The 24,505-nt window shown below is 40.9% G+C and overlaps 1 protein-coding gene across 3 annotated transcripts in view; it reads left to right on the top strand.

The window, feature by feature from the left end:
* pitpnm3 (PITPNM family member 3) overlaps positions 1 to 24,505 on the top strand; it is an 81,433-nt gene that overhangs the window by 16,626 nt on the left and 40,302 nt on the right. For 2 of the 3 annotated variants that reach the window (XM_026377072.2, XM_026377065.2), the window contains exons 2-3: positions 1,378 to 1,473; positions 13,334 to 13,441. In XM_026377072.2, the coding sequence (XP_026232857.1) occupies positions 1,378 to 1,473; positions 13,334 to 13,441 (204 nt within the window). Of the gene's footprint in view, positions 1 to 1,377; positions 1,474 to 12,928; positions 13,216 to 13,333; positions 13,442 to 24,505 lie in introns of those variants that run through there. The other variant, XM_026377081.2, reaches the window with a different exon arrangement.

Genomic DNA, 24,505 nt, shown 5'->3' with positions numbered 1-24,505 from the left:
ACAGTATTTATGATGGACACCTTCTAATGATGCATAATCTCATAATTATGAGGATGACAAATGAGACCAAGTGATGAATCCCTGGTCTTTTCTGTGCTAGGCAGCTGCATGGATTTGCCATAGGCCACCTTGCTCTTTTGAAATCCTTAATGGCTTCCTGACCGTAATGTAAAATGTTATAAAGGCTTTTTACATCTCCTCCCTCCATCTTGCAAGGCACTAAAGTGTGGACACTTAAGCGCTATGTAGGAAATCTACAAACACATGCAAGTGCTGTATTATTAGCTAAGTAGTGTTTTCAGTACGGTACCACTGCAGATTGCCGGAGAGAGACAACAGCACACACATTTCCTGCGGAGCCTCTAGGGACGCGTTTCTCAGCCAGACCGTTTTACAGCTCTGCTCAAGAGTGTCCAGCGTGAACATTGATGGGTAGAAAGCTGTTTAGTGCATCAGAAAGGAAAACCCCTTCATGGACAGATAAAAAATTATAATATACATTATATGCATACATTGTAATAAGCAAGAATGTCCTGGTTTTCTAGAAATTAGTCATGAAATGTGATCTGATCTTCAACAAATATCAACAAACGTCCCTGTGAATTATGTGATAGAAGATTTGTTGCTGGAATTTCGACCGTATGCCTTCGTCTTCGTTTTCACAGTGAAACATTTGCTGAAGCATCATCGTGCAATGGCCACAGTTTGTCTTTGCTGTGATATCAAGAAGAATGCAGAGAACTCCAGCTATGGGAAAACAAAGCTGCAGGATTTGACCCTGGGTCAGGAAGGGAACAACAGTGCTGACAGGAGGAAGCTTATTGAGGTCACTATCCCATAGAGGAGGAAAACATGAGGGAAACATGTTCAGGGGCAATATACAAACACCATATGGACCCTGACGTGGTTCAGTAGAATTGCATTTGAAAATTTTTTTATCAGCAATATTACTGTAGTGGAACTTTGTTTTTTTAATCAATTTCACCAAAATGCTTCAAAACCACCTTCTGCCTCAGAAATCATTTGACGCTCTCTGTTGTTTGAAGGGTTTTATATCTCGGTACTTATGACTGAATATTGTCAACAAATGGAAACTGCTCCAAATCCTTTTTCATCCCTCCTCGTGTATCAGAAGGTCAGAAATAACACTACGTGGCTTTCTTGGTGAAACACTTGTGTGCTATAACTCTGCTCAAAGGAAAGTCAATTTGAGTCTTTTCACCTACTGTAACACTCCAAAGGTCATCTATCCCCACCTGGGGCATCGGTGCTTTGCTTTCCCCCTGTACTTGAGTTCTGTGATTAAAGGCATGTCCCTTTCTGTCATTCCACCAGTGTAAAAGCAGATTTTCAGTGGTTTCTTTTTGTCGCCCACAGGTTCATCACGAAAGCACAGCGCCACACATTGGTGTCTGCAAAATATCGCACAGGAGTCAGTTGACAGCTCTGACGAGGAGTTCTTTGATGCCAGAGGTTAGTATTACACTTGCTCGTTTTATCCTATCTTAACCTTGTAATCTGTCTGCCCAGCTGTAATAGTCTCAGAGATAATGGAAACTTTTCAATAAACACGCCCAACTCCATCATGTATGCATATGTACTAGTGACTCTTTGTGTATTGGCCTTGTCCACTACAGAAACCTAAAGATCTTAAACATAGTCATTTAGCAGGTTCTGCTCAGGATATATTTATTAGTGCAAGATCCAGGTAGTGCCTGCAGTGGTACAGGGAGTTGTGAAACAGACAGTAATAGCTGTTTTACTACTCTCTATATATTGACTATTAGAAAGAGACATCGAGAGCTGACACGTCCCTGTCCTAATAAGTATCTGGGGAGAGAAGAGGTCAAAAGCTGGAGTCGGTGGCTAGAAATAACAGGACGGGAAAAACCAAACATGATTATAGAAAAAAAAAGAGTTCAGGATTCTGCTTTGGGGTGTTAACTTATAGATCATGTATATTAACAAACAGATGTTATTAGTGTATATCCAAGACACCACCGTTTATAAACTAGCTACAATTAACCATTAATTACATTATTGAGTAGTATGTAACTTCTTTCCAATATTTTATAGCATAAATGTGCTCCTGAACATATCATAATGTGCAGCAGAGGTGTGAAGGCCTTAAGATAATCCCTTCATGACCCGTCAGAGAAGACTAGTTATTTGTGCTTCACTGAGAGTTTCTGTAGCGTTCTTTTATTAATATACTGCAGTTTCATAAGAACAAGAATAAGAACAGGGAACCCTGGTTCAGCTTGATTGGCAAAAGTAGGATATTGTACCTTTAGTCTAAAGGGGTGTCTGAGGTCAGAGCAGAGTGGTTGGTGGTTCGAGTCCTGGCTCCTCACACATGTTTGGGCAAGATACTGAACCCCAAGTTGCCCCTTGGTTAGTCAGGTAAGCTGCATGGCCGCTGTGTGTGTGTGTGTGTGTGTGTGTGTGTGTGTGCGAACAGATGGACGAGGAGCAGTGTAAAAAACCTTTGAGAACTAGTACGGTAGAAAAGTATCATATATTATATGATAGAAGTGCAGACCATTTACCATTTTAATCTGTTGTTTATTGTTTTAATTCATCATTTGCTCTGTAAAATGGCAGAAAACAGTGAAAGTGTCATTTACTGTTCAAACAGGACCAGTAGTACTGTTTACTTCTAGAGTGCACTCGTTGGGCGGCAGCCAGTTCCAGCAGCTCCTCTCTTTGTGTGTTGTTCCTGTTAGTTTGGTTGACTTGTTGTCGTCTCCGTCCAGCTCGTGTGAGCTTTTCTCAGGTGATGGGCAGAAGTTAATGTTACTGTTAATTCAGTGCTCTTGTTGCTGTGTCTCACCTCTCTAATTATGTTCTATATTACGCTATTGATGTACTCTGTATTTTATTTTATCTTATTCAAGATAAGGGCTGTTGATTTTCTTTTACATTTAATGTCAGTTTGACTCTGACATTTTAATTTTGGGGGATAACTAAAATCTTATATTAAGGTTTTCTTATTTTGCCCATCAGTCAATTATTGTAATAGTAGTAAAAAGTGTTGCACCAAAGATTTGTGAAAGCCTCTTCAAAGTTTATGGAAATTCCATGATTACACATTAAAAATAACTCATTTGTCTCTTGTTTTATTAAGCTGGAAACATGCAGCTGTAATAAATGTATAAAAAGATCCAGGGGACGTTTCTGGCAGTCAGTGTGTACTGATGTTGTGTGCTATTATTTAACGTGCATCTGTGATTGTTGTTGTAATGACCAAACTGGATGAAATCTGAATACAGAAGAGTGGCTGATTGTGGAACAAACCAGGGAGAGTGGGTAACAAATGGATCATGTAGCAACTTTGGTTATTCCTAATTGTTTTCGACCACTTTCTCTGTCCTTTTTACTGATGAGAGCAGAGAAGAAATGCATTTAACGTGCCAAGCTGGCCAGAAATAGGCACACTTGAGAGCACGGTTGACTACTAGCCTTTTCACAGTCCCAGAAGGAGTCATCAGTGAATAAGTGGAATACAGTACTTATCCCACCAATTATCCACTTAAGGGCTCATCCCCCAAGAGACTGATGGTAGATATACTAATCAATTATGTGTTATTATCATTCTATTGTTATATTAGATTAAGTCAGCCAATAGCCAGGGGTGTTTTTTTGAATTTCTGCTGTCCAACATTCCTTCATGTAAAATACAAACCTGCTGCAAAAGAGGCTCAGTGAGTAACACTGAGTGTAACAGATTAGAGGCCGTCTGGAACATGCTCTGCTCCATTTCCCTTAATTTTGATTTTCCCTTCTCTCTCCCTTTCCTTGCATATTCTGTTTGCTAAAAAAAGGCACGTTCACTGCACTCAGTCCTAGAAAACATGAAATATTTATCCTTATCACAGCTGTCGCAGAGCAGAGTTGTGCATTGCACGAGCTGCATTTTGTAAGAGTGGTGTCAAGGCGACTACAATATCTGGAATGAAGGAATCGCTGGGGGATAAGATAACACGTGCATGTGTCATATGTGAACAGATGCGCTGTACCTCATCACTAACACACTATTTGCAGCGCAAGAGTCAGCTATGAAATATCTAAAATATATAGTTTACATATGATATATATTTTTTATATAAATATATAATACTCACTAGTCTTGAGGAGAAAGAGAAACACAGATGTATCTTGTTTAAATTAACTGCATGGGAACATAGTTACGTGCCATTTATTTATCAGATATCAGATGCCTTAAAAGGCACAATGCTCAGCAAAGCTGAACAGCTGCTGGCTGTGGTTTCATATTTAAGAAACAGAAATGAGTAGATCTAATTAGAATATTTTTCTCATAAGCAACATGATGGGTATTGCAATTTGGGGAGTATAAATGTTTTGGGAAAGAAGCCCTCACAGCCATTGTGATGCCGTCCCAGGAGTCCTAAATTTGACTCCAGATAATTGTGCTTTAGGTGCCACTCACATCTCATTTCAAGCTGTTTTATTTTCTCCATCTCTAATTAGCTGATCACACTCACTTTACCACCTCTTACTGCTGCGCCATATGGGAAGAACTTGACGCACTTTATTGTGCAAAACCTTGGATTATCCTTTCAAGTTGGACGAAAGCAGGACACTTCCAATGAACAAAGACGCTTCTGAAGAAGGAGTGACATTGAGAGATGAAAAACAACAAAGTTCAACTTTGGAAAGAAAAGAGAGGAGGTGTTTTCTTGTGGCTTTATAGTCTAAGCCCAGGGGGAAAGTAGAGCTGTTCCAAACATAAACATATGCTCAGCATGAAGAATGCCTTCCTTGAAAGGGAAACCAGGACAAGGCCATAAAAGGTTGTTGGAGTTATGATCCACTACAGTCACTTGCATACTCCAAGACTCTTAACGTCTCAGCAGCTCTGGGTGTCCTGGTAGTTTTGCACACTGGATATACTATAAGTCTCCTTTAACCAAGAATAATATCAGCTGTTTATAGAACAGTAGAGAGGGAAGCTAAAAGAATTGGATTGGAGCGTGATTGATGGGGAGGTCTGTAATGTTATAGGCTTACCTCTCTAATCTTCAGAATAAGCTTTGGGAGGGGAGGTATTTATGTAGTTATGATGAATGCCTTCTTCCACGCTGCAGTGGACAGTCAGAAATGCCCCACAAAGACGATTCCAGATTATTCCTGCTAGTTTTCCTATTGTGGGTGTATGTATTGCATATGTCAGTGTGTGTTTTAGAATGTATTTTACCCCTTTCTCACTCACAGATAGCCTGTGTACATACATAGATTTTGTAAGCCCACTAGTAATAGCTGGTCAGGAACCTCTTCAGAGCAAGGGAAGAGGTGGTGGCATATGAAGAGGTGGTGCCCTCATGTTCCTGATGTCAGTTATTGAGGCTCTTCAGTGAACTGGGCCAGTGGCAGTGTGCAGCCACCAGTGCAATCAGTGCATCAGTGCAAGCTGATCAGGGAACAGCGTCCTGCCATCACAAGACTGTACTTAAGGATATGTTAAGTTGTTCAGATCACAACAAATATTAGAAAACAGATTTTAGGTTTTGGTAGCTCTCTTTCCATGACTCTAAAAAATGTAGAGATAATAAATTACCAATGAACCATCAACATCTTTGCGTGTTGTGACCTGTGAGAGCTGAGATCGCTTCAGTCGCTTGATGTTGTCGTGCATCAGTCAGCGTTTGTGTGACATGGTGTCGAGGGAGCACAGCTGTTGACTGGATGGTTCAAAGCTGTCATTCCTGTTCATCACCTCCCCTGACATCTGCACATCTGCCCCATGCAAATCGACACCCGTGAACATGCGCGTGCGCGCACACACACACACACACACACACACACACACACACACACACACACACACACATTAAAATACACCCAGGGATCAGCCTGTCACACCATCTCAGTCCCCTTGAGCTGGCCTGCAGTGGTGATGAAAACAGAAGAGTGACACAGACTGCTGTTAGAGCTGAGAGTCTAAGGCTGACGTGGAGACTTACTGTAAGATCGGAGTGAAGTTACTGAGGGGCTTCATGACCTGTCCACTTCCACTTCTCGAGTATAAATGTTCATTTTTTTAACCAATGGCAGGTAAAGCTCCAGTTTATCTGCAGTTCACACCAAGAAACTCTCAGATGTGAGTGATCAAATGAAAGAAAGGAGATAAGCTCACGCTTTTGAAGCTCACGTTAAGAAGAAAAACGGAAATAATCCAAATTTTGTCATCTCAGGAAGAGGAGGAGGAGAAGGTTAAAATTGCTGCTCCAGCTGTGGCACTTTTCTCTTCCTCCACTGTTTCCACATGCAGAAACAGAGTGGAGCGTCATAAGTTTGACTTTGAACAAGCCTGAGGAATACAGGCTTTTAACCGCTTGCTGTGAAGAGTGCCATGCTTTTATTATTTATTCTCTTTGGTGTTATTACTCCGCAGAAAAACCTTTTACTGAATGATTTGACCATGGCTAAATAGTCCAGGGTCTTCTCAGTATTTTAACATTTTGTGAGAGAGAGAGCACCTTTTCATATTCATCAGTTTGCTGAAAAAGCTCAGTGTGATTGAACACGTTGTCTGATCCAGAAAAGGACGGGTTTATTTTGGGTGGAGGATGTAACGGAGTCAGTTTTGTCATTAGTGAGATGTGAAGCCAACATTTCGATTTCTGCAGCCTTGTGTTACCTATTTGAAATTTGAATAATGACCAGCTTGACAATTTAACCCTAACCCAATTTAAGAGTTCTGAGTGTTTAAGGTGAACAGGTGAGGTGAGATGATTGCTTTTACCTCATCCTTTTACTCCATATATAGAATCTGATTCATTTCCATGGCTCTCCACTTTCCAATGCTAATAAAAATGAAAACATACAGTTCACATCTTCCATCTCTTTTCCATACTGCTGGCACCCCCCCCCGACAAGCATCATTCAACCCTTGTGTCCCTGTTGTGCATTTAGAACAACGCGGGTTTGTTCCCGAGGTTGAAATGTTTTCATTTTTTATTATGAGTGAAGGAGGCTGCAGGCTGCTCAAGCGAATGCCAACTCAATTGTCACGTTGTTTATTGATTTGAGCTGGTGACAAATTTGCTGTGTGTTAATGCAGATTTGTTATTTGATTTAAATAATGAGGGGGACTGACAGATTGAGTCAGAAAGGAAATTCATGGTGCTGGCTGCTCCAACAGTTTAATGCCGTAATCAATTGCCACTGGAGGTAAACAATGGGTGTATGCAAGTAGGACATGTATTTATTATAAGGCTGCCAGCTTATTATGTTGCTCTATTCCACACTTCGCTATATTAGAGGATGGAAACTGTTTAGAATGCGATTTGTCAGATTAAAAACTAGGTCTGTTTTTTGCACAAGCTTTCACAAAAGTTGTGAATGAATGTTATTAGTAGGATAAAATGATCGATTTTACTGGTACATAACTGTTATACACACTGCCATATAGTAAAGGAAAGGTCTCTGCACTTCTTGGCAATTCATTTTTATCGAGGTTTAGTCTGAAAACACTGGGATGCTCATTCTAAATGAAGCTACAGCCAACAGCTTAGCTTAGCATACAGACCAGAAACAAAAGATACCAAAATCTGGCTAAAAGCACTTTTAACTAAAGCCAGTTCATTGATGCTATATCTTTGTTTAATCCAAGCCGATGTATATAAATGACCTCTGGTGATGGGGGTTATGTGCTGAGTGCAGTCATTCTCTGGAAGTGGTTGCATAGCAATGTCACAATGACAATAAGGCAATACAACAAATATATATATATTTATTTTTATAGATTTAGAGATGCTGTCAGGCAGACATTTTAACTTTGGCTATAACCAAGCTACCTGCTTTCCTTTTCCAAACTGTTTCTTTAATATGCCAAATAAATGACGACAACTGATAAGGATGAGGGTTTTAACAAAAAAGTCCATAGGGGAAAATGGATTTATACATAATTACTTAACATGCTTATGCGCTTCCATTTTAATTTCCTTTACTGTTAATTTCTGATGTGGCTGATTATGTTTTATCTGCCAAACACAAAAGAAATTAAGCAATGTGGCTGCATTAGATAAGACTTTATGGTGAAGATTGTTTTATTTTAGAGTCTATCCTCCCACTCGTCCTTATGTGCATGCAAACACTTCTACTGTATTCTTCTTAGCACCCTGATCTCATCCTTTACTGTACCTAAATGTTCACAAACATTTCTCCTCTATTGAGTGTAAGACCTGTCTTTGTAAAGTCACCGACTACAGTCTGACTAAAACAAATATCTATGTGAATTTAGGATGGTGTATTGCAAATCTCAAGAGAGAACAGGGAATATAAAGAAAATATTCAATCATGCAAATCTAAAAGTTAGAATTCAGAAAGACATAGTTGGTCTCTATTAGGAGAATTCTATTTGAATTAATTACAGAAGTTACTGTGTTTTTTATTGGTAAATATAAATAAAAAAATATATGTATTGGATATACAAGCTTAGTGGTTCAATCCCCAGCTTCTCTCTTTCCCATGCTAAAGGCAGGAAAAGTAATTGTGAAATACGTTGTCTTTTTACAGCCCTCAAGTGCATCTCAGTTGTCACTCTCAGAGTTTTCATCTCGGTCATTCAGGAGAAACCTACAGTAGTACTGCATATTATTCTTATTTTTTCCCCTTCTCCAATCTCTGAGGTAATTTCTCTCAAATTGATCTCAGCTGTCGCTCCACATTTCTCCTAAGGCAGGTTTGAGGAGAAAAAAGTTCAGACTTCAGTAAGCTCAAAATAAGGATGTGATTTACTTCTCAGGAGACACAGGAAAGACAATCGTGAGCAGCACAGTTTTCCTCTGGGCTGTTCTCACTCACTTTAATCTGCCACACCTTGTATGACATGTGCTGCGCGGGTCTGAGGAAGAGAGCTGTCGTTGAAGCTGGAGGAGGCTGCTGTCTTCTCTGTTGTGTATTTGTAACAAGTTTTCTCAGAAAGTTATAAGTAAATGTGGAATGACATTTGTGGACTGGTAGAGCATAAGAGGAGTTAATTAAAATTAATCAAATTAATTAATTGAAATCCGACAGGGGCCCAGATCTAAGAGCTGGATGATTAACAAACATTAGCAGTTTGGGTATATAACCAATTTTTATCATTGCATAGTACAGAAAAGAACTTTTGCCAAACATGTACTGCAGTAGGTCTAAACCACGTCACATCCACTCTCAGATGTTTTTCATTTCAAACCTGTCCCTGCAGGTGGTGATTTCACTGATTACTTCTTTCCCTGTGATTGAAGGTGTGTTGATCGGTGAAATCAGCTGCTGCTGTGATAGATTTAAATGAACCTGCTGCTGCAAAGCACCTGTTTCATGTAATCTGCTGCACAGAATTGTACTGACACTGACATAGAAACACAGTAAGCTTATTCTAGAGAAGGTAAATGGAGATAGGAAACTTTAATGATGTGCCCGGGGGCTAATAATGGAATTATAGATTGAAATTCAAGATAAGACAGAGATTAGAAGTAAGAAACAACATGACTATATAAAATGTGTTATAAATATTCTATGTATAGTAAATGAATATAGAAGAATTACAGAATGCTAAGAGATAAATACATATGACAAAACCCTAGGACACACAGCATAGTAGAAGGAAAATGACAGCGTGCAGCAAACCAATCAATTTAAACTTAAACTTAAACAGCTTTGGATGATGCTACCTTTGCTCTGCTAATGTGACGTCGTCATACACACAGTGACAAAGCTAACTTGGTGATGTTTAGACGTTTTCATGCTTAACGTGTTCGTCATTTTAGTTAAGTTAGTTAATCTTAATTAATGTGAACATCACTATAAGAGGCCAATTGGCTGCCAGCGTTACTCCTGCACTTGGTGAATGCAATCTTTGACTTACAGTATGTTAGGATGGTTAAACATTTGCTGTGTTCATTGCTGTGTCAGTGTTGGCAAAGGCCTCCTGTAGCATTTACAGAGGATATTGTGCTGAGCTGTTTATCCATTTTTGTCCCGTGTGGATATTCACTTATCAGCTGTGCTAGAAAGGAAAAGTCAGGTAGGGCAGTCTGGTGTGACTGGTGTGAGCAACTCCAAGTGCAAAACGCTGTGAAGCTGTTCATCATAATCAGCATTACATCTTTAATTAAATGAATTTAATGATATGGCTGATCAGTATTCTTCTTCTTCTTTCGGCTTTTCCCATCAGGGGTCGCCACAGCGAATCATCCTTTTCCACCTAACTCTATCATGGGCATCTTCTACCCTAACACCAGCCAACCTCATGTCCTCTGTTAAGACATCCATATATCTCCTCTTTGGTCGTCCTCTTGCCCTCCTGCCTGGCAGCTCCATCTCCAACATCCTTCTACCAATATACTCACTATCCCTCCTCTGAACATGTCCAAACCATCTCAGTCTGGCCTCTCTGACTTTGTCGCTAACACAGGCAACGTGAGCCGTCCCTCTGATGTACTCGTTCCTTATTCTGTCTAACCTGGTCACTCCTAAGGAGAACCTCAACATCTTCATCTCTGCTACCTCCATCTCAGCCTCTTGTCTCTGTCTCACTGCTACCGTCTCTAACCCATAGAGCAGAGCTGGTCTCACCACTGTCTTGTACACCTTTCCTTTGAGTCTTGCTGAAACTCTTCTGTCACACAACACTCCTGACACTTTCCTCCACCCGCTCCAACCTGCCTGCACTCTCCTCTTCACCTCTTTTCCACACTCTCCATCACACTGAACTGTTGACCCCAAGTGGCTGATCAGTATACAACAGTATATTTATGGTCATTAATACATTCCCAACAAACGTGTTTGCTCGTGAGTACTGGTATGGAGTTATAAAACACAGTAATGGGCAATATGAAAATGTGACCTTATTAGGGCACTAGATGAAGGTCAGGGGATCACCACAGTAATTACTATTTCAAGGGGACCATGAATGCTGGGAAGAAAGAGAATTTGAATGATCACCAAAGGTCCTGGGTTACATCATCTGAGAACCGCGTTTGTAGAAAACCTTTAACTAATCTATCACATACACATAAATCACATATGAACAGAATGATCCCTACATGTGCGTTTTTGCTGTTTAAACATTAGCTAAACTACTGTTTAAGAATCACCTTTGATACCATTTTTTGCTATTGTTATCTATCTTTAGTTATGCATATGTTGTCTATTCCACATGTTCACTATTACAATGCACCTCATCAGCACCTGACAGATTCATCCTTTTGTGCCATTTTACAGGATAATCCCCTAAGCAATCTCATTTTCATGGTGCATCACGGGAAGTTGAATAGGCCTAAAATAAAGCCAGAAATAGTATTTTCGCCTCAATTCCACTGTTGCATATAATGCATGATGATGAACTTGAGAAATGTGAAGGAAAAGTGAATAGATAGAGGTCAGCCGAGGCCGTCTCCTCGCCGTTTAACAATCGCCGCATCTATTCCTCTCTTTTCCATCGTGACACTTACTCACTGTGAGCTGACAGGTTGAAGGATGTTTCAAAATCTCCTTTCTGTCCCTCAGGGCCCACGGCTGCAGGCAAATCTCACACCTTTATTTCTTTCTTTGCTGCTTGTTCAAATCAGATTTTGCTGTTGTTGCGTCGATTCCAAAAGCAGTACGCATGGTGGCTACAGTCGCTTGGTTTTATTCCACTGATTGTTTGTGCATTTTATTTGTTTGTTGAGTTCTTGGTGCACGGGTAGCTAGTTTTATTCAGCTCAAGCACATTTGGCTACTGAGAGGAGCTTCTGTTTTGGCTGCGAGCACTTCTGCTCATCTCCCCCTCCAGGAGATGATTCAGTCTTTTCAGGGTTTGGTGTAAAACCCGCTTTGCATTCTCCTCCTGTCCAAACACAGGCTTTCTTACATCCCGCGACGCTTTGTTCAGATCCAGTATGCACCTCTCAGTGTCTCTTCCTCTCTTCTCTCCATTTTCTTTGCGCTTGTCTGTGTGTGTTTGAGTCTGCAAGTGTGTGTGTTATGTGTCTTGCATTATTACATTCGGCTCAGTACTGTCTGACAGGAGAGAAGCACAGGGCGGGGAGTCGGGGCAGATAGTGAAAGACAAACCGTGACCAGTAGACTGACCACTGTTTGATCCAAATAGACAGGCTCTGTAGACCCGCGTCAGAGTCTCTTACAGATGCCAGCTCCGTGTAAGAGAGAAGACTGTCAGGTAGAAGGGGTTCTTTCTGCATGACTCACCCTGTCTCACATTGTCTTGGATGACAGTCCTTGACCTGTAGAAAATTGTTTTGGTTTTGACTGAACCACGCAGCACACCTGGCTCGTCTTTCTGGTTGAATTCAGAAAATGTCCAAAACAACAGAGCTACTGCACATTTGCCCTGACGATGTTGTGGTTTATGTTTTAAAGGCAACGCGTGACCACTGACTCACATCTCAAATACCTGACGTCCAAACATAACAAGCGACATCATCAGTAATCCACACGCGTGTATCCAGGTCAATAACAACATACAGCACTGGGAAAAGACATAGAAACTTAAATTCTATTGTATATTATTACTAAATTGATCACAGTTGATCTACATTAGAAATATTACCATGTTATATTTCTGGCACAGTAACCAGAGACAAATCCTACTACTATAACCTTTTAGAGTGGGTTCTTAAAATCTACCAAACAGACAAACTAAAGCCTGTGACACAGGTGTTGTGAGAAGAAAAAGCAAGTGCTGCTTTGTTTCCAGCTTGTAGACCGTACCCACAGCCCTCGGTCTTCATCTACTTTCCATTGTGTAATCTAACAGCAGTAAATAATGTAGTTCAAGAGGATGGTGCAATAGTAAAAACAGATGAATATCTGCTAGGCTAGCTTATCAAACCCGTTAAACCACTGAGGTGAGGTTATATTCATATTTAATGTACTGATCGACAGACAGTGAACAGCTTGCAGGTGTTGGCTGAGGTAGCACACTAGTTTTTTCATTTTGTATGCAGCTATGATAAGCCACGCTAAAATATGTGTTTACCAGCCTTTGTTGTTTGCCGTGCTGTTGGCTTGTTTTGCAGTTTTGTTGTTTTGTTTACTTCCTGCATATTAAGCTGTCCATTCGTGTTGACTGGGCTGTTTGGTAAGCCAAATGTAAACAGAGCCGAGACCGTGTCCGCCTGGCACAAATCAGAAGCGCGGTTGTTGGGTTTTGGGGAGCACACAGCGCTAAAGAAGGAGGGAGATGTGTGGGCTTCAAGTACAGTGAGTTTCCATATCATTGATCTGTAGAGAGGGGACCTGGACTTTGTCTGTGCTGCACTGTCTCACTGCTCTGTGTGTATGTTCTTGTACTTGTGTGTCTGGATGCGTGTCCCTGCAGATGTTATGGAAGGGAAGAGCGCCATTCTGCTGGGCATGAGTCAGTGGAACTCAAATGACCTGGTGGAGCAGATCGAAACTCTGGGACACATGGAGGACCAGTCACACGGTACGCTCCGCGCGCACACACACACACACACACACACACACACACAAACACACACACACAGACAAATTTATAATCCCACTCAGACACCAAGGCATAATAAGGTGTGCATTTTGTCTCTCACACATCCATAATGAAGAGAGAGCCATGAGGTGAGAGTTATCTGCTGAAAGCTGATAATGGCGGCTTGACTGTAAATGGACTGTAGCTTCTATTTAAAGCTGCATTAAGCTGTTTTTGACCACTAGGCGGTGGAAAGCGTGCAAAAGAAAGTACCCTTTATTTAGAATTATTACTGCAGCCATACAGTTTCCCCTGGAATAAGTGTGAGGTCCAGTTACTGTAGCTATGTGATGCAAGGATATGTATGTATGTTATGTGTTATTTCACACGTTCTTCCACAAGTTACTTTATTATTTATTATGGCTGTGATGATTAATTAAAGCTCCTGAAACGTCGAGCAGAGAACAGCTTTCTGTGGATAGGGCGGGGAAAGTTTGGCCACAGAAAACTCCCTAACCGGCTTTTCATTCTCTGTTTCACTCCATCATCTCCTCACAAACTGCTTTACTTTCCACTTGCCATTTAGTGTTGGCCAGATGGTGCACACTCAGTTTGTCTGAGCTTGTGTATAGTTTTATGAGAGGGTTAATGACAGCTGTGACACTCGAGCGTATGGTCAGTGTGTGGGCTGAAAAAACCACAACAGTGAGCTAAACGAGGTTAAAAAGCTGCACAGCCCTGCAGAAGTGGGTGTCAGAGGTGTTTCGGCGTTATGAGTGAGCCTTTTACATTACACTGGGCCCTTTGCCTTTGTTTGTTCTGTTCCTAGCTTCATGCTGCCCTCTGTCCTCCACTGCACACCACATCCTCACCTAGCCATGCTCCTGTTCAGATATGCTCCCACTCTTCACACACACACACTCTTACACATTCAGACCGGCCTTCCCAGACTGTTCCTTTAGTTCAAGATCCCTTCACCCATGCTCAGCTGCCACTGACCAGGGAATCAAGCCACAGCATAAATACCCCTCTGTCCCATCCAGCTACTGGCAGATTGTTGCTCTACCCATGTCCTCATGCTCTCTGCCTGGCTCTTGGCTCTTGTTTTCCAGAGGCTTTGCTGAGATCTTGTTTCCTTGTGAATTGGTTCTTGGATGGAGTTTTGTATTTGTGCTTTGTTTCTTTGTTTTTTTCTACTTATTTTGTTCACGCTTTATTCCCTTGCTTATGCTTTGTTGTCAAGCAGTTCAGTTTTGACTCATGTTACCGCTGTTGGTGTTTGTTTTCTTCTAGTTGACCTCATGCCATTGTTCCTCCTTATGGAGGGATTTACAGTTTGGCCTTTCTTTTCCCTCCCGGGTACCTTGTTCTGCTGTGTTTTGTATTAAAATCCCTTTTTCCTTAACTTTTTTGTTGTGCACCATCCTGGGATAATAATGGCAGTAGCATGTTAGTATCAAAATACTGGTGAAATAAAGCCTCCCACTGTGAAAATGACTGGATGATCCATTCTTGCAAAGGACCAGATTACCTCTATCGATGCCTTGGAGGAGCACAAATAAACAGAAGCACATAGCGAGCAGAAGATGAACATAAGGGCCGGCTGAGATCTAACATGCAGATATGTGTCTGGAGCCCTGTGCTCCTTCTCTGTGCTCAGCGATGCCTGAGGAGGAGCTCTGCCCTTGAAATGCGTCTGTATATGTCTGCGTTTGTCCTCTGCTCTTTCTGTGCTTCAGTTTATTTATGTGCATCTGAGCAGCCTGTTTAAATAAAACTCGCTCATTGCAAGCAAAAGAGGTTCAAATCATTTTTCCTTCTATTTAAAGCTGCCATGACATCTCACACAAAAGCCGACAAGGCCACCACAAAATGTGTGCACACTTACACACAGATGCCTCAGATCTGTCTTTTTCTCCTTCTTGGTCAGAACAAAATGAACGAAACCTCAGATTCTACATTCAAATAGAAAAAGAAATCTGTTTTATCTGACTTTTTTTTTTGGTCTTTCCATATTCTCTGATGAGCTTTAGGTCCCTTCTTAATTCACTCTCTTCAAGGTCCTACGGATTAATGTGGCAACGGCTGTTCTTTATTTTAACTAAGGCTCCAGATTAATCCTTTTCTTAGATAATATGCTTTTCACACGATCCAGTAAATCAAAGAATGTGTGCATCTGGTTCGTTTATGTGTGTGTGAGTCACTGGAAACAAAATAGTGAGCGCTGAGATATTTGTGAAGAAAAATACAAGGCAGGAGGGATATCGAGTTTCAGCAGATTTTCCTACTGTCCTAATGAGTTCTTCCTGTGAGAAAGTTATTTGATTAGATTTATTTATCAGGTCTCTGGTGCTTATCCAACCACAATAACTCAATTACTCATTACAGTGCCAGTATTTTTCAGCCACAAAAGTTGAGTTTGTGCCTTCAGTGATGGTTTGTCAGTGCTGGGAAATCTGCACTTCAGTGCTTTTTAATAGATATTTAACCCAGACTCCCACAGCAGAGGGTTTTATGTAAGAGAAGATTTTATCAAAGTTGTCAGAAGTAAATTGACATGACTTTTCTGCAGCCATTGTGTGCTATAGTGATATGTGTTACTGTCAGTTATTAATAGATATATAAATAAGGATCCATACAAAGAAGGCATCATGTCTTTCTTAATCAGCTCAGAATAGGAGCTGCTTCACTGCTGGACTAAACAACAGGGAATAAAACAGTGCAGTGTTAAATTACATGGCAGCAATAAACAATCAGAGCCAATTTTAGCATATAGGACAAAATCACTGGTAATTACATCATTTCATTACCAACTGTTCTTTGCAGCTCGCCTGTTAGTGCTGTGCTGGATGCACGGCACTTGTTTACTGATAAATGGACCGGCTCTCGTTGCAAAGGTCAGCTCTGAAGTTTGACAAACTGGAGTGGATGCTTTTAATCACTGCGCTTCAGTGGGAGTGTAGTCTGGTCCTGCAGAGATGAAAGGAGCCACTCCTGCAGGGATGGTGTACCCGGTCATGTGGTGGTAGCTGAACACACACATCTACTATTGACAGGCATCTCATAAAACTGGTAATGATATGTGAAGTGCTCTATTGCAGCAGTAGTTAGTTATTGTCGTGCTTCACAGTAATGTTAACACGACCGGTGTCTCTCAAAAGAAATGAAATATGTACATATAGTGGTTCTATGTGTAACCTCAGTACTGACGTTTCTAGAATGCATGAAATATAATGAGCCCAACAGCCAACAATTGAAAATAGAAAGGTCTGCATAGCTACGATTCTCCCCTTGTAACCAAATCATTGCGAAGCCGTGCTTCATACAGCAGGTGCCTTCCATTTCAACCCCACCACATGACTGAAGTTGCAAAGCGCCAAGGTAATCGTAATATAGCATAAATTTGCTTTCCAGAAAACCTATTATCACAGCCTGGATTCAGCTCCGTGATATCTTGTTCCAATCAAGACCTTGTGCGGTGAAGAAAACACGGGAGCGCTGGTTCCAGTACACTTTCATCCTCAGAGAGCTTAATTAGAAATCTGCTGGTGACAAGATCTCGAAGACATTACTGTATATGAGCAGTCATTTTCTCAGTTTGTTCAGCATAATTATGTCACAGGATCAGCAACAGAAAGAAAGCTAATGCTGGCCAAAGCAAAAACAATGCATGATGAAAACTATAGTTTGTTGGTGCAAAACAAGAAAATAACAAATCACTGGTTCAAATTTTTGTTAAACCATTATCTTCAAATAAATATATTGAATTGTGTAGAAACTAGCGACAACTGTACAAGGGAAACTGGTGAAAAGAAATTATTCTTATGCAAGAATGTGAAATGTGGCCTTGTACCTTTTTTGAACCATTTTCCATTTGGATGTGGAAAGTATATAATCATATGTGTCAGTTATGAAGGTGACAGTATTTATGTGATGAGTAGTTTTGTTGTGAACATGTGATTATAATGTGTATGTATGTGTATACATAACCTTGAGTGTGTTTACCCTTAGAAGAATAGCTTCCTATGGTGCTAATGGTGCTTTTTCCTTTCTGCAGACCTCTGTTGAGAATATGACTAAATATGATGCCAGAGTATTGGTATCTGCATTCCCTCTCTCCCCCTCTCTCTGTTGCACCAAAGTCAGACTTACCCAAAATAGAAACAGTCCCCATTCGGGTGCTGCATACAAATGTGCATATGCCTGCTGAGAGTCTGCGTTGTTTGTTTGTTTGTTTAAATCCTACACTCGTGGAATTTAAAAGACATCAGTTTTACTGGGTGAATCTGGGTGTAGCGACACAAAGAATCTCTAAGTAGCATCATTAACAGCTGCTGCAGCACACGTCATATGGGAATCTAGAAACCAGTGGAGGTGCAGTTGTTCTCTAACATGCAAATGATTTTATTTTGTCATAGATATATACGTAAACATGGTAATGAACAAGTAATACTGCAATACAGACCCATGTTCTAAAAATATGTGTTCTGGTGCCTCTGCGTTGTCTATAAGGTGGTCTGTCTGTGCCAACGCAGATTCTCAGGACCAGGAGGCAATGTCTGCAAAACATGACACAAACGTTGCCTTTGTCTTTGATGAACTGGTCAAAAAGTGCTGATTTCAGGAGGAATTCTTGATGGAGAGGTTTCGACTGGTTCTGAAGACTGGAACGTTTATAATCATTTTATAAATGTTATCATTTTTATAATCACATTTTTAATAAGATTCAAACTTAATGTTCTCGTTTGACTGTCAGGCAGACGGACGCTGACCCCGTCCAACTCTCTCCAACCAGTTGTCACAATTACGAAATCATATTCATAATTAACTGTATTGTTATTAAGTGTGTTCAGGCTTTAACGCGCTGGTGTTGTCACTATGAGGAACCTACTGTATTTCACATGCATGTAGCTAATACGAGCCATTGTTTACAGCAAATATTGTTTATAACTACAGTAAACTAAACTGAAATGGATCTAAATGATGTTGTAGATACTGTACTGTCATTGTCAACTCCCAATTATGTCTAAAAAATGACTCAATAATAATTTGGGCATTTTTGGCTACCCGTTTGTTGACCCCCCCCAGGTTAAGTTTTAATACCAGTGAAGTGTAGTGAAAGGTGACAAGAAAGCTGAAACACGTTGTTCAGAAATGAGGCTGCTCTCGCCCTCTGATCATCAGCAAGCCGTAAAGGTGCAGCTGGATTACTCTCCATCAGAGCCTTTCGGGCAGTGGAGCTGGGACGTCGACTACCCTTTGATCTCCGTCTATTTGTCGGTTCCTCAAAAGCATCTCTGGGTTTATAACCCCTCTCCGTCTCCTCTCCATTATTCCTTCAATCTCTCTTTTGTTCACCTCAGCTTCTCTGACCGTCCATTTCCCCCCGGCTCCTCCTCTCCTTCACTCACCTCCAGCGTGTTCTTTTATTTCCCCCGCACTGTCTCCCTTAATTCATTACCCCACAAGCCACTGGTGATTGTAAACACTTTCCGATAGAGATGACTTACAGTGATGGAAAGACAGAAACTGCCCACAGCAACCCTTTTTTCCCCTGTTCTCCTCTTCTTCAGATCTGCACAGTGACAGGCTCAGGCTCCCCATCTGTTCACTTCTCGTGGTATATTTATGCTGTGATCCTTCCATCGACATCTTTTATTCTGCCCATTCATTAAATGATGCTGTAAAATGTAATCAAACCTGAAATAGCCACATTGCGTAACTGATCTTTCTCAAACATTGCATGAAACTGCAAGGAAAACAAAAACTAGTGACTCTGACTTGGCTGTTTCCTTGGTGTGTGCTGCCAAGCTGGGATAACAGATATGGCTGCGTCAGTGGAGATGACTAACTGATAAGCCCTGCCAAACAACCCAACATGGGCTATTTTTCCCCAGAAACATAATATATTATGAAAATATAATTCCACACTAAGTGCCCCAGAGAGAAATCTACTGAATGGAAGAATGATTTTCCATTTTCCATGAAGCACTACAGCTCATTTTTCCTGCATGCACCCTGTAGCTCAATTCAGAAAAACATGCAGAGAGAGAGAAATAGAGAGAAAGAGAAAACAGAAGTCTAAGGCCCGGGCCTCATCTGTATTCTTGCCACGGCCTCCTTCCGGTTAAGTCATTGTTAACACACAATTCGTGCATAGGCCCAGTGTCCCTGTAATTCAAACTTGAATTCTCGTTCAATTAATGTTTTTGTTTTTACTTAAAAGCAAAACGTGTTAGAAAGATAAAAGACAAAACATTCTCTGCAGAATTATAATAAAAAGATGGCAGTCTAGAAAGAGGAAGAGGGGAGATACCAATAATAAACTACTGACCCACGCTCGGCTCTCCATGGCGGGAGTATTATTCATCCCTTACTTCACAGTCCCTAGGCTAAAATCATGCTCACTCTCCCGTGTGTCACTAGTCATATTTATGTGTCCGTGATTATCCGTGACTGTGTGTTTACATGTGTGTGCAAGCCTGCGTTTGCGGGCATATGTGCACTATTCTGTAAAGAATATGAAGTCAGAAATGCTGTGTGATCACACACTGAGGACAAATAATCACACCTTAAAAAAAATATTGTTGCTGCCTGCCTGGAGCTCCAGAGGCTAGTTGGAGGCAGTGGGGGTGTGAAGTGGAGTGGAGGGGGGGAGAAGATGGGCTAGGGGCGTATAGTAAGGGGAATGGCTGTATGAAATGAAACGAGCACAGTGTGCAACGCCTCTCAGCTCCCCATTGATTCCACTTGCAGATGTTTAACACTTCTTTGACCCTTTCAAAATGTTGATTGAGCGTTTTGTTGGTGTTTGTGTGCTGCAGAGGGGGCAGCCATTGTCAGTACTCGAGGGTAGAAATGGGTCACTGTTACTTAACAATTTAATTACAGTGACTGTATATGCTACACTTACATTATTTCTAAATGGTAATATCTGTTTCTTCTATAATGCACCTTGTAATGGATGTACTGGATCATATCTTTTACTCTGAAGCTGTTAGAAACAAATGTATTGTTTATATTCATCCAACCACCAGCATAACTTCCTTTCCAAGTGGACCATGAAGGTGCAGTTTAGAGTCCACACAGAAAATACATTTACAGCACAACTAGTTTTTCAATAAACCTTCAGCCTTTTGTTAGATTAAGATGTTTACCTGTGGAAACAGGCAACAGTTTTCTCAGTTATTTCAGTTTTGTTATCTAGAAGACAGAGAAGTTCCTTATCACTTAGAATAGTAAATATAATGCTGCAACCAGGGGTTAGTTAAGGAAAAAGATGTACTGATTAAACAAATAAGATGTAAAGTAACTAGTTAATTAGTGAGTTTTAGAGCTTTACAACCTTCCTGTCTCCAGTTTGCATGGTACAGTATGCTGATGATATGATTGTCTCCCATTTACAAATATCTTCTTCTTAAATAAAGTTTCAGATCACGTCATGAGCATGAGCCTGCGGTACTTTATGGATGCTTATGTGTGTGTGTGTGTGTGTGTGTGTGTGTGTGTGTGTGTGTGTGTAAGCACTGTTAAAGCAGACTGTGTGTGTGTTTGTCATAAAATACTGTACATACTGTACTTGTATTTGTACGTCTGTGGTCAGCAGGTATGAGGTATGCAGTTGAACTGGTAGGATCTCCTGGGATCTTTTCACAGTGAGGTAACATGAAAGACCCAGACGCCAGCAGCAGTGAGCAGATGGCTGAGTGTGTTAGCAGGCCTGCAGTATGCCAGGGGTCAGAGGGGGCTGTTAACCCAGTCAGGAGACAGTGTTCTCCAGTAGTTACTTAACAGCACACACTGTCATGTCACAAAGTGATAAGGATGCACAACTTCCTCACCTTCCTCCAGAATTTCACATGCTAGTATCTTACTCATGATAAAAACACAGCCTGAATTCTCCTTCTGGGATTAATGAAGTTTATTTTATCTTAAAGTTTATTTTACCTTTGATTTTATTCAGACTCTTTGATAAAGGTAAATATTCAAAACGTCTTAAACAGCTAAACAAATGACTTCTATGGATACAAGACACAAATCCCCAGTTATAAAACAATTATCTCAACCTTAATGATCACATGATATCTGAATGAGAGAACAGACTTTTGTTACAGAGTGAAAAACACAGTTTGCGTCGAACTTTTCAGACTTGCCCGTGTGTCACTTTTGACATTTCATCAATCAGTCATCGATCTTGGTGAACGAGCCTAAAGCGGCTTGGTGTGAATCCATTTTTTAAAGAATATCTTCTAGTAATTTGTTATTTACTCCACCAGAGAACAAATATGTTGATTGCTTGGAGGTACATAAATGCACTTCGGCCATTTCCATATCACACGTAGGTTCACCTATGGTGATGAATGGGCAGATTCACCACACGTCTCCACAGGTCCCCTGAGCTCTACTGAGTCATTTTAACATCTTTTCAGCTCAGGGTTTTTGGTTGCGTGGCGAGAAACTTTGCTTTTTTCTCACCACTACATCCACAAACGTTTCCAGCAGCAGGTGGCAATAGGAACATTTGTGCTGCATATGGTGACTGTGATGAACTTCAATTACATTTGAGACAGTTCGATTCTTGTTAAAACTGAACATAGGATGCTAATGTTGGCCTTTGTTAGTCTTTAACTATCTACCTACCTATCTACCTTGGTTACGATAGTTCAGACCCCTGTTACTTATGTCCAGACCAACAAACAATAGGTGCCAATCTGGAACCAGTTTTCCTAGTTCAGAGCTGTGTTTTTTTGAAGAACAGGTTTGAAACTAAGCACCGGCTTCAAAACAGCTCTGGAACTAGTGGTTCAAATTTATGCTCCAGGTTTGGGTTCAATCCACCTGGAGCTTAAATGTGTGGTCGCCAACCAACTATTGTAGTGAAACGCTTCGACCTAACAAGAAGGAAGTCCAGTTGCAGTGACTCAACTTTCAGATATACAAAATCATTTTCCACAGATGGTAAAAATAAAAAGGAAGACTCCAACGCTGCTTTCTGTGCACATTCTCCCAGTAACACAAATAATTCACATGCTGTAGTTTTCTAATGAATTGATTCCAGCAGGAAGAAAACTATGAGGGCATTTTGCTATTGTCAGACTCCCAGGAAAGATGTAAATCTGTAGTCATGAAGCCAGTCTTCCCTACGATGAATACAGGCTTTTGTCTCTCACTGTCTTCCTCCCATCTGCTCACTCACATGTGATAAATGCGTGATGGTGAAAGAAGGGGCCAAGACCTGAGAGGAAGAGACGAGATTCAGTGAGAGATTAGCAGAAAAGCAAAACTCTGCATTGTGCAGACAAAGAGAGACAACCCTGCGTTTTATGGGAAAATGACATTTTGAATCATAGTTACACTGACAGAATTGCAGACAAGTGTGATCCAAACAGGGATCAATAGATCAATATTTCATTCGTTCTCATTCAGCTGTAGTAGACTTCTCCGTGAAGCCCTTTCATCTTCACAACCCTCTCTCTGCCGTCAATTTTCTGTTCCTCTCTCTCGTAGATGAGAAAAGAAACATCTCAAGCTGCTGTATTGTAACAGATGCATGTTGTCGTTCTGCTAGGGAGTGTGTGCCTGACTGGGCTATAAGCCGCTGCAAATGGCAATGCTGCTGCTGATCTATGGCTTTGTCAACTTTCCATAGGGCGCTTTCTAGGTGAGGTCATTTATTGGGAGAGAACTGTGACCACAAGGAAAGAGAGAGCTGCTAAATACCACTAAGCTTTATAAAGCACATATTGACCGGCAGGACTCGGACCTCTGAGAGGAAGCAGAAGAAATGGAAACAGAAAAGCAGATGTATTGTTAGGATCCCCCTACAGCAGCACAAATCTGCTGCAGTAGGAAAAAAAAAATTGGCCTCCCCTCAGGAAGCAGGTTTATACCACTGAGCTGTGCCAACAGAAAGACGATTTTGTCAGTTTGCTCCAATATCAGACAAATGTCTCACTTCTCATTGAATCCAGAGGCGTCCCAGCATGTGTGCTCCTCTCACAAATGATGAGGTGGGTGAAGCTCTGCTGTTTCCTCTGGCTTTTCTACAATCTGCTGATCGCAGCTGTTTGCTGCTGATTGGCAGCTACAGTATATTCATCTAATGTGTAAGATGCCTTTTGTATTGGCTGTGTGGCAGAGCTGTTTATTGTATCTGCCGTATTGAGTTATGTACCATAACACATGGTTGACTGTAGTTAATTAACAGAATGATGAGATTTCTGACATCAGCAGGAAATACAGCTCCACAAATGCTGTGCAGAAGTCTAAATCTGGTTTAGCTCCAACATTCCCTGACCTCTATATCTGATGATTAATGCCACTCGTTCCAGAGACAATCAAGTCTTTTTTTTTCCAGATTTCTGCTTTTAATTATTTATTCACCAATTTCCAAGTTGCCTCCAACAGTATATAAAAGGAGAAATCTCTCTGCATTCTCCTTCTTAAAATATATGTTTGTCCAGCTGAAAAACTCCTCCAGTTATATCTGGAGTGTACTCTCTGTCAAGACAACTACCTCTTTAGTATAAGCGACTAGATGGCACCTTCTGAATTGAAAAACCCCTCCAGGTGATGTCATCAGAGAGTTTCTTCAGCTACAAGCAAATAGATTTTAATGTAGGTAAGCCAGAAAGTCTTCTGTTACCAGTCAACTAACCAAACTAGAATCACAGGAAAACAGTTGAAAAGTTCCCCTTTATAGTGGTAATCCACCTGAAATCATTTAGTCTAATTTAATTTGAGGTTTTCATCCCACACACACAATCTGTGGGCTTATTAAACATTACTCAGACTAGAAGTTTGACTTGAAATGATGACATACAGCCAGAAGATTGACAGGACTTAGCAACAGCGAAGGTAGCAGCTCCCTGAGGCCACTCCAACACAGCAAATAGTAACATCCTCATGCTTACAGACAGGCAATCTGTAACATACTGAGTTAAGTGCCATGTTTTAGATTTGCTAATGAGGACTAAAGACAAAAATAGCTGAGGATGAATTCCATCAGTCCAGTACTGGACCTGATGATGCCCTGTACTAGATGAACTCAATAGATCACAAAAG

The sequence above is a fragment of the Anabas testudineus genome, chromosome 13 (genome assembly GCF_900324465.2).
Source record: "Anabas testudineus chromosome 13, fAnaTes1.2, whole genome shotgun sequence".
Taxonomy (NCBI): Eukaryota; Metazoa; Chordata; class Actinopteri; order Anabantiformes; family Anabantidae; genus Anabas; species Anabas testudineus.
The sequence above is the reverse complement of the archived record's forward strand: the minus strand, read 5'-3'. Positions and strand labels throughout refer to the sequence as shown.